Source organism: Oscarella lobularis, chromosome 16 (genome assembly GCF_947507565.1).
Source record: "Oscarella lobularis chromosome 16, ooOscLobu1.1, whole genome shotgun sequence".
Classification (NCBI taxonomy): domain Eukaryota; kingdom Metazoa; phylum Porifera; class Homoscleromorpha; order Homosclerophorida; family Oscarellidae; genus Oscarella; species Oscarella lobularis.
The window spans coordinates 415,607-426,127 of NC_089190.1; the positions used below are offsets into that span (position 1 = coordinate 415,607).

The 10,521-nt window shown below is 43.7% G+C and overlaps 1 protein-coding gene and 1 long non-coding RNA gene across 2 annotated transcripts; both read right to left on the minus strand.

Annotated features, from left to right (window-relative positions):
• Nucleotides 1–835: 835 nt before the first annotated feature.
• Nucleotides 836–1,308, minus strand: LOC136196616 (uncharacterized). Its single transcript, XR_010672283.1, has 3 exons — nt 1,247–1,308; nt 1,020–1,195; nt 836–972 (listed from the first exon to the last, which is right to left on the minus strand). It is a non-coding gene; the product is annotated as an uncharacterized lncRNA (long non-coding RNA).
• A 33-nt stretch (nt 1,309–1,341) lies between these two features.
• On the minus strand, nt 1,342–4,632 carry LOC136196888 (phospholipid-transporting ATPase ABCA1-like). Its single transcript, XM_065986551.1, has 6 exons — nt 4,541–4,632; nt 4,141–4,337; nt 2,591–3,072; nt 2,461–2,536; nt 1,616–2,204; nt 1,342–1,558 (listed from the first exon to the last, which is right to left on the minus strand). The coding sequence occupies exons 1-6, from the start codon at nt 4,630–4,632 to the stop codon at nt 1,342–1,344; spliced, it is 1,653 nt and encodes a 550-aa protein (XP_065842623.1).
• Nucleotides 4,633–10,521: the final 5,889 nt, after the last annotated feature.

The window sequence follows — 10,521 nt, forward strand, 5'->3', positions numbered from 1 at the left end:
TAAAAAGCTTAACAAAAAGATAATATAAAAGTGGCTAATAACTTAAACAATGCAAAATAAAAAAGGTTTTCCGATTCTCCCTGAGCTAGAAAGCTTTACAAAGGCATAAAAAAAGTTAAAGAGGCATGCAAAATTTGTAAAAGAACAAGTCAACTACATTTAAAAATTACCTGCCATATTACTTAAACCTAAAAAAGAGAAAAAAGTTAATAATGCGAGAGCTATCATGAAAGAAATTATCTTGCAAACTGAAAGAAAATTCTTAGCATGCAAAATATTCTACAAACGGCATGAAAAATGTCAAATACAATAAATAATTAATTTACAATTTTACTTAGGCCTGCAAAAGAGAAAGATTTAAGGCAAGGGCTATCAAAATTGCCATGCAATTAGAAAGCAGATGTTCTTAGCGTGCAAAAGTTCTTAAAACGTAAAAAAATTAACAGCCAACTGCAAAGAAAAATTAACTACAATACTACTCAAGCCTGCAAAAGAGAAAAAATTAGAAGAATAAAATGTTATCTTTTTACCCTATAAAAATTACCAATATAACAATTCCTACCCGATACGTGAATCAGCTGAATTCCGCTACGCCCTAGCAAAAAGAACACTGGAAATGTTGAGGAATCGTTATTGAAGAATCTTACGCCGTCTCCAAATTCACCGAGAAGCTAAAGGATGAACGTTGCCATGGTCGTTGTCAGGCCAACGAGAAGGCTGACGGCCATGGTGACGATGTAAGCGGTGCTGCCGTCGCGGAAGATGAATGTCGCCGGATACATAAGCGGAATCATGGCCCATCTAAAATGAGAAAATCTCTCATAAATTTAAAAATTAATTATTTTATTTCATTTATCCGTATAGGACGAGAAAGCAAATAACGGCCGCGAAATTGGTCGAAGTCGTGTAGACTTTCTCCTGAAAGGCGACAAAGATAATTGCCAAACAGATGACCGTCACCATATAATTCAACTCAATAAATAATTAATAAGGGACAACATTAGAGATTTCATTTCTACCATGTGCCAGACGAAGTTGGAGACCCAATACATGACCGGATGAACGCCGGAGACGAGCTGAAGATGCTCGGCGCCGCTCGCTCGTTCGCGTATGAGAATCATGGATGAAGGAGGGCGGAACGAAGGCAAGTGCGAAGATGACGCATATGGCTATAAGAAGATCGACGCCCGATCGCCTTTAGGACAAAATAATAGTTCAATAAAAAATATAGTGTAAGAGATCGTACAATTGATCTTGAAAGAGTTTGCCCGCCGTTTCGTTGAAGGGATAACTGTACGTGGAAATACCTAAAATACATAGTCTAAAATGTACTTAAGATTCTTACCGCTTACCGTATTCCCATATGTCCTTGTCATCGTCTATGTCCAAATTTCCGCGCAGGAGCGCGTTGTTGAGCGCGTTGAGAGATATCGGCGATGAGTGATAGCCCTTGTTGTTGAACCACGCCTTTGCCGCCTTGCGAACGGCGAGCCCGTTCATGACATCCTGATACGGACCGGCATTCACTCGGGGAAGATGCGGATTGACGTGACCAAAACTAGCTCCAAAATACCAAGAAAAAAATCAATTAAAAATGACTGATTATATGATGCACCTTTCGAGTATGTACTGACTTGTCGTGTCGATCAAATAGCGAGACATTCGAGGCTTCGATGTCAAATCCTGTATCACTTGCTCACCGATCGTCTTCAATTCGGGTGGCTTAGGACTTCCGACGTCGCTTGGACACACAAAATTTCCGCCAGCGTTACAATGGCACGTCGCATTCGATTCGGCTCCCAACAAAACCGTCCATCCGTCGCCTTTGTACGCCTTGCAGCGATCGTAGTTCATTTTCTCGGCCAGATAGTGAGCCACGATGCCGCACGGCTGCGCTACGACGTCCGCGTAGCGCGTGGTTTTCGTCGAATTGGGTTCAAAATTTCGAACAGGGAAATGCGTCGTGTCCGGGTAGAGAGCGGCGCTCAGTTCCATCGGTTTGATTTTCGACACGTTGGCGAACATTTTGAGAATGAGAGCGACGGTAACGAAGACGGCGGGGAGGAAGAATCGAGCGACGAAGCCTTTGACGTAGCGTTTCATGTGCTGAAAGTGGCGAACGGTGAGCGCTTTGAATTGCTTGGCGTAGAGACTAGATCTGGTCACCGTGCACAAGCCGGTGTCGCCGTCGCCGAGATTGAGACCTGGGGAGAGAGGAGAAAATTATATATTCGAATTGAGATACTATTCATGGGGTTTCTTCATTGCATTCTTCTGCTTATGAGTCATTAGGTTCTCTGGTTTCTTTGAGAGAGTGAGAATCGATTTCGTCGCTTGGTTCAGAGAGAAGTTTCTGTCTTGATTGACGATCACCCCAACGACGTCGTCTCAACCCTATGATACAGGGAAGGACAAAGTTAAACAACAAGCCTATCGTTTCTATGATCTAAGACTCCTTACGACTGAAGAGCGAGTGTCCAGTCGTCGGATCAGGCTGTATCTCCTCCTCCGTCTCATTGGTGACCTTGAGAAAAACCTACATAAAAGAAAAGCGTCATGGGTCCAGTGACACTTCTAATTCTCCCTATACTTCTTCCAGTGGCGATGCCGATATTCCGTAGCTCGCAATGTCCACTTCGTCCATGCGTTGATCGAGCTCTTTCAAAAGCGCCGGCAGTCGTCCGCCTTGCGACGCCAGCTTCGGAAGAACGTACGACACTTCGGCGCCGACGTCCTCCACCAATTTCGCCTCAGGAACGTGCGAATGAATAATCCGCGTGACGTCGCACTTTTTCGCCTTCTCCTCGACCGCGTCCCTGCTGTCGGTTAAATTCTCCACAGAAACCGACGTCGTCGATGCCGGTTTGACGGGATGCGACTCGGCGGCGGCGGCGGGGGCGGCGGCGGAAGCCAGCGACGTGTCCGAACCGTGGCGACGTTTCGTCAGCGCTAGCGTGTATCCGTCGCTGAAATGTCGCTTGAGAAAAAGCGGCGAGCAGACGCAGCAGAGTTTGCCGTCGCCAAGAACGTCCGCTTCGTCCATATAGTGAGTCGAAAGAACAACGGTACGACCTGAGAATATATAATTACATACTTCGTCAACTGTGCCGTCAAGAGTATAAAATTCCGTTAACTGTGCCGTGGGGAGTATAAAACTCCGTCAACTGTGCCTTAGGGAGTATATAAGAGCGTTCCAACGAACTCTACTTTTTATGCAACGGTGGCGCTCCATGAGCCTGAAGCGCCGCTCGCGCGCAACAAATTGCAGACACTTGCACCCCAAAAATGGGCTTTTTCGTCTCTACTTCTTATGCACTGGTAGCGTTCCATGCGCCTGATCTGCAAGCGCCACTCGCGCGCAACAAATTGCAGAGACTGGTAGGTCATACTACCACCAGACAACAGTCAACTGTGCTGTCGGGAGTATAAAACTCCGTCAACTGTGCCGTAGGGAGTATATAAGGCCGTTCTTACCAACTCTACTTTTTATGCAGGAGTGGCGTTCCATGCGCCTGATCCGCAAGCGCCGCTTGTGCGCAACGAATTGCAGACACTTGCACCCCAAAAATGGGCGTTCCCGTCTCTACTTCTTATGCACGTGTGGCGTTTCATGCGCCTCATCTGCAAGCGCTGCTCGCGCGCAACGAATTGCAGACACTGGTAGGTCATACAACAACCAGACAACAGTCAACTGTGCCGTCGGGAGTATAAAATTCCTCAACTGTGCTGTCGGGAGTATAAAACTCCGTCAACTGTGCCGTAGGGAGTATATAAGGCCGTTCTTACCAACTCTACTTTTTATGCAGGAGTGGCGTTCCATGCGCCTGATCCGCAAGCGCGTCTCGCGCGCAACGACTTGCAGACACTTGCACCCAAAAATGGGCGTTCCCGTCTCTACTTCTTATGCACGAACAACGTTCCATGCGCCTGATCTGCAAGCGCCACTCGCGCAACGAGTTGCAGATTAATACAACAGTCAAACGTGCCGTCGGGAGTACATACTCTGTCACGTAGGATGCATATGCTCCGTCAACTGTGCCGTAGGGAGTTCGCTAACTACATGCGCCCTAGGAAGTATCACTCCGTCAACTGTGTCGCCTGGAGTATGCGTTAGGGGGAGATGCGTTGAGGTGCTCTTACCTTCTCTGTGCTTTACTACGAGGTCCCAAATTCCTCTTCTCGCGTAGGGATCGACTCCCGCCGTCGGTTCGTCAAGTACGAGGACTTTTGAGCCGCCGATGTAGGCCATGGCGACGGATAGCTTGCGTTTCATTCCGCCGGAGAGTTCGGAGACTTTCGCCTTCTTTTTATCCGTTAAACCCAAATCTTCAACCCACCTGAGAAAGAGATTAAATAGTTTCTCTTATAAAAAGGGTTGGTATGGGTCGAAATTTTCTACCTACAGTATTAACTTCCATGCGCACTTCTTTCTTGTTTTTCATTCCTTTCAATTGAGAAAATAACTCCAAATGTTCGGATGCGGTGAGTCTGAGGTATACATATGATAGAAACGCCTTCTTAGTATTATTCAATCTCTTACTTCTCGAATAAAACATTGTGCTGCGGGCAAAGTCCGAAAACCTTTCGAACGCCGTCGATCTCCGTTTTCACGCCCAGGTCACGTGCTGTCATATGCGTCCAGCCTGTTGGTAGGGATACGCGCGCGCGCGTTAGACCGGACAACAGGCTGGACCCTCGAGCCTAGCTAAAGGTGGGAGTCTGACTGTAGACAAAAGGCAAAGCTAACGTTATTGCCTTAATAGGCTCAAACATAACAAATCTAAATCCGCGATATTAAGTGATCAACGTCCCAAAAAAGACGAGAATCGTCGTGACTAACACAAGTTGGCAGGAAATCGCGGACGAGACGAGCTATCGTAAGAAATCGCCACGAAAAATTAGACGCGAACGTCTCATTTTTTTCGCAGGCGATCTAGTTAAACCGAACGTGACCCTCTACGTCCTTAATGCGACGGATCAGGTCCTCGTCGCGCCGACTGATGAACAAATCGAGTACACGCTCGTCAAAAGCGGAATTTACGAATATCACGCGAGCAAAGGACACAAGCCTTTACGTTAGTTTCTCTCCTTTTACGTGACGTCACTGGGGGATCGCGCGCTTTTTTAGCCCATGCATTTGCTAAGCTTATTGATAACTCGTTCTCCGCAACGGCGAGCAATAAAGGATTGAGAAATATTGAATTGCTTTTGGTGAAGATTTCGCAGGAATTTCAACTTTGGGACTAATATTTTTTTGGTTTTAAGCATTTTGGTGATGCTCCGTTTGTTTACGTCCTACACAACGGTCAAGGGATGACATTGTCGAAGAAACATAAATTGGATCTTACCCTCAGCAATTTCTCCGTGATGCGGAGGTGGTAGTGATGGTATCTCAGAAGACGCCCCGTACGAAAAAAGTCATGAGAACTCATGGGATCTCGTGAGAAATCATGAGATCTCATGAAATGAGGGCAAATTTCATGAGACGCAGGCCAATCTCATGAGATTTTTTAAAACCTCACGAGAGCGTCGACGGTCTCATGAAAGGAACTTTGACCTCATGAGATGTTCGCGTTGCTCTCATGAGATAGTCTGTCTCATGCCAATCTCATGAGCCCCTCGTGAAATGTCATGAGATTCACTTACTGCATATTTATGCTTTACTATTTAGGCTCAAATTCAAATCAAAGATACATTGCATATATTTTTCTAGTCTCTTTCGAAGCAATTAGGAACTACGATGGTTTGCACTTTACCGTCGGTTTCGATGCAAACTACTCGTTTTTCTATGTCTGTCATTCGGCACATGATATAGCTTTCTTTCCCTCTGAAGGATCTGAACAACCCATTTAGGGTATTCACATGGCCCACAACTTCTTCAGGAGCATCTGCACTAGTAAACAAAGGCTCTGCTGCTTTCATCGGACTAAACAGAACACAGTTGAAAACATGATTGTCATGACGCCTTCGAATTGAAAGCAGAAGATGAATGATCCCAATTTTCACTTTGCCGTCAGCTCGAATTTGCACTACGCAGTTGTTCCTTCTTGACGACGAAGCGTATGCTTTGCTGTGGATAACGCCTAATTCTCCCATGAAGACTCTCGGGAATACTTGAACGCTGAATTCGTTTCCGCTGATATCTTCTCCTATAGAGTCCTTTATAGCATCATATGCTTCCTGCGTGATGGTACTGCGATCCTTTCGTTTTCCTAATCCATAAATATCATCTTCTAGTTTCTCGCGTTTGCAACGCTGTGTACTAATAGAAAATTAGGCTTAAACTATTTACAGCTACCGATCGAATTAGAAGTTTATACCTAAAACTTCCAGAAAATAAATAACCCTTCTTCTCTTCGTCAGAATCTGACTGCACGATCCATGCTGCAGCAATCTGCAAGCAGTAAAACACCACGCAGATTGTTTTAAATGGATTTACTTGTTTTTCTATATCATGGGTTCCATGAATTTGCCTTCTCAGATAGCCATTGATTGATTCGTATTCAAACAGAGAGTGGGTCCATAATGGACCATGACGCCTCACGTCGTCAGAAAGATGGCAAAGTAAATGGACGTTAATCGTGCAGTGTTCACGACCTACAGGTAATTATTGTATTCAAAACTAACAAAATGCAATAGAGCGTACCATATAATTTGCCGTAGAGAAAGCAAAACGACTCGATCATTTTCTTTGCTTCTCTCTCCTGAACTTTTGAGATGCTCTCTTGCAAATATATCAGAATTCCTCCAGCTAGCAGACTGTAATGCCACCAGAGGTGATCAGGTAAAATGCCTTGCAAAACTGGAAGAGAGTAGTAGAGAAGCCACGAGCGATATTCTGATGCTAAAGTTAAATATAGTAGATACATTAATACAGGTCAATGAACAACATAAGAACTACCTTTCCAATAGCATCTTTTGGCTATACTATTTGGCAAACGGGTGACAATTTCCGGAGGTTTAATTTCCTTGAGCCGTTGATCAACGACGTCAGTGAATTTACTTATGCAGTACAATTCAGCAGAAAAGTCGAACCAGAGACTGAGTAATTTTTTGACTACACCCTCAAGAAGACAATGCATGTAGTCTATTGCCACGCTTTGAACCAAATCAAAGCTGTCTAGAGCTGCCAAAGCTGATGCTCCTTTGACGCCATAAGCAATTTTCTTCAAAAAATTATTACGTCATAGAATGTATATATGTAACGTAATACATACGTGTTCGTAGAGAGCAATCCTTGCATTCTGCAAAATGCTCTTATGCGTTCTCTCCTCATATTCGGCGGCGTGCTCATAAATCCTTGTATGGCCTCTTCCTTTCTCAACGACAGCACCCTTTTGCATACAGTAAGTGCAGCCGTATTTTCCGTTGAACTGAGCATGGGACAGCACTGCTGCTTTAGCCGGGAGGTCAGCCACAAATACTGACACAAACGCCTTGCATAGAAGCGTTTTTTTCTTCAGAACAATGCGAAATCCTGAATAAAAGAAAGGTCGTCGTGCGTTGTCTCATTCAAGTTCATAAAACGACAAACCGTCTACTGCAAGTTCATTAAGCTCTTTTGCACAAGGTTTTAGAAACCAAAGCATGGGTGGCTTACGCTTTCCAACCCACAGTCCCGCAAGAATTTTGTACTTGCTGTAAAACCTAAGAATAACTGCAACTCTAATGTCGAATATCTCTAAGTACCTAATTGAAGGTGGAAGTTCATTTATTCTTAGCCAGACTGGCCACATCGACTTAGTTGAAGATTTGAAAACTTGAACTCCGTCAGTAGAGATAGATAAAGAAAAATAAATGTCGGCTTCTCTGAGCTTGAAATGAGCCATTTTCTCTTGATAGAGTGTGCCATCAAATACGTCGTCGATAGTGGATGATGGCCCAAACTGAGGCACAACAATTTTGCCAAGGAAATCTTCATCTCCTTAAATAGAGAATACATTTTGATTAAGTAATTATACTGGGTACATTCATACTCTTGAAAAACTGTGCAATTTGATTTTTAATTGAAAGCTGCACAAAAGCCGCTAAATCTGCTTTCGTGCATGAAGGATTAGGGCAACTGGTTCCATCGACATTTTGATTACAGGAAAGGCACAGAGTATGTTCGACGATGCTGCGTATGCTGCTTAAATGCATCTTCTTAAGCATGTAAACTGACGAAAGGTGCCGTGGAATTTTTGCATCTTTTGGAAAGTGCCGTTTCAATAACTCAAGGACGTCCGAGAGTGCGGATTTTGTAAGACTGTGACGAGAAGCTAATTTTATTAATAATTTGGTGCTTTCTTCTTCAGATATATTTGCTGAAGCATAGATGAGATCACTAGATGTAGTAGTGCAGGTGTCTTGTTTAATATTAATAATAATTTTACTCTATTGACATTCTGTGCACATGCAGTGTTACGTTGGTTTCACTTGAGTCGCTCTCCTCTTCTTCACAACTGGAAATGATGACATCGCTTTCAGATTCTTCCAACTCGAATGAGTCACTTGAAATGTTCTCCTCTTCGTCAGAAGCGCTCTCACTATAAAGTTCTCATGCAGTAAGCAAAATTATCAAATAATTATAATTTAAATCACACCGAGTCGTTTCTGTATAATCTTCAAGAGCCAAGCTTTCGAGTTCTCCTTCGAGACATCCATCTCCATCTTAAATATTGGGCACTTGAAAAAAACCTGCACACTTAATTTCAATAAGTATAATTCACCTTCGGCTTCTTCATTGCAAAACGCCGGCGGTTGGTATTCCTGGCCGGCCAATCGTCTTCTCCATCTGCTTACAGTCTGTTTGGGTATTTTCAGAGAGGAATCGTCGCGCCAGAGACGATATTTTTTTGGTCTTCTTCGTCCAGTGCTCATATTTCCGCCCAAACTCCTCTAAACGGTGTGAATATCGACTTTATGCGTTTCTGCATACAAAAGACGAACCAATGTCCAATTTTAGAAGCGCGAGAAGGAGTAAACGGCCCAAAACTACAACAGTTATACGGGAAACAAGAATAATAGAATGACTCTGATTTGCTGTTGTCATTGTGACGTAACAAAGCAGGCGCGCGCGCTCAGTTCTCAGCTGCACTATGGCGAAACCGCCCCAAAGCGATATCTCTCCTATTCGAACGTTTGCTGGTCGTACAGTGAAAAGGCCCAAGGCGTTTCAAAGCGAAGATCAGTCCGGCTCATCCGAAGATGAAAGTGCGCTCTCTCTGACTCAGTGGAGGAAGTTTCATTCCGGCTGTGAGAGAGAAAATGGCCTACCGCGCCCTTTCTTCGCTAAACGACTGCTCATGGCATTGTCTAGGGGTGTTTTCGATCAAGTAAGAGGAGGATGGAGTACGGGAGCGAAAGAAAATTTCGAAAATGGCGCCGATTGACGAATCATTAAGCGTACTTCGCGTCGGATCACGAGTCTCAGCATGCTACGGAAAACTCGGCTTTTATACAGCCGTTGTGGAAAAAATAAGCATTCCTTCAGGAAATGGCGAGGTTAGCTTAACATATGTATATGAAATGACTTTTCTTATATTCATCCGTATTACAATTTTTTTGGTCGTAGACAAAAAGCGAGCAGCAGAACAGTTCCGCAGCAGACCAAGAACAAGCGTCATTGATTGAGCAAGCAGAGAAATCGGTGGTCCAAGAATGCCAATGTCAGAAAATATTGCCAATGCTTGAGAGGCTAGGAAGCAAAATTATTAGTGCAATTAATAAAGTAGTAGAATGACTGGCTGAACGGAAACCAAGCCATTAATTGTTTTTGTCAATATAGGCTGACAAAGAAAGAAAAAAAGTTGAAAGAATTGCTGAAAAAGAAGATATTACATTGGTAAATGTAACTGTGATTTCTGTTGCTGAATGTGGCAGTACGAATTGCTAGGAAAAAATAGCAAAAATAAACGAAGATATTGAAGTCATTGGACAAGAAAAGGTACCTGTATGGCATTATATAGGTTCTAGTTAGAATGCTAGTCATGTTATTCACTTAACTTCTTGTTTATTTTTTATGATTTTCTAATTAGTTCCCTTTTCTGCTTATTTAGATTTGCAAGAAGGACATGAGAGTAATGATAAAGAAAGAAGAAGGTACTCCAGCGCCGCTCCTGCTTGGAAAATGTCAAAAAGAACAGATAGATCAAAGAAGAAATTTCCATGAATTTGCGTCCAATCCACAGGTAGGCTTTTCTCGATTTTTGTACAGACTTTTTATCATCATCTTTATTAGTACGTCGTGGCTGGGCCGGTTAAAATTCTGACGAGCAGGTATCAGCTAGCAAAAGACGCTGGAACACCGCAGAAAATGGCCCAGAAATTACTCCGAGAAGTGTACACGCAGGACGAACTGGAATCATGCGGACTTCTGCCTACCAAGAACAAACGAGTTCAGAAAGAAATAGCAAACGAGGAGAAGTACGCGGCTCTTATGAGTAAGAGTACTCTAATAATTGTATCTGTGGCATGTAGTATCGTATTTCCGTTGATAGGATTAGTAGAAGACGCCTACCCTGGAAAGCCTTGGATTGACAT

Excerpts from the sequence above, each read along its gene's own strand:
- LOC136196888 (XM_065986551.1), bottom strand. The coding sequence starts at position 4,632 with ATGACAGCACGTGACCTGGGCGTGAAAACGGAGATCGACGGCGTTCGA. Across the intron at positions 2,537-2,590 it reads CGGCATCGCCACTGGAAGAA|GTTTTTCTCAAGGTCACCAA; the intron begins GTATAGGGAGAA and ends TCTTTTATGTAG. Across the intron at positions 2,205-2,460 it reads TGGACACTCGCTCTTCAGTC|GTCTCAATCTCGGCGACGGC; the intron begins GTAAGGAGTCTT and ends CTCTCTCCCCAG.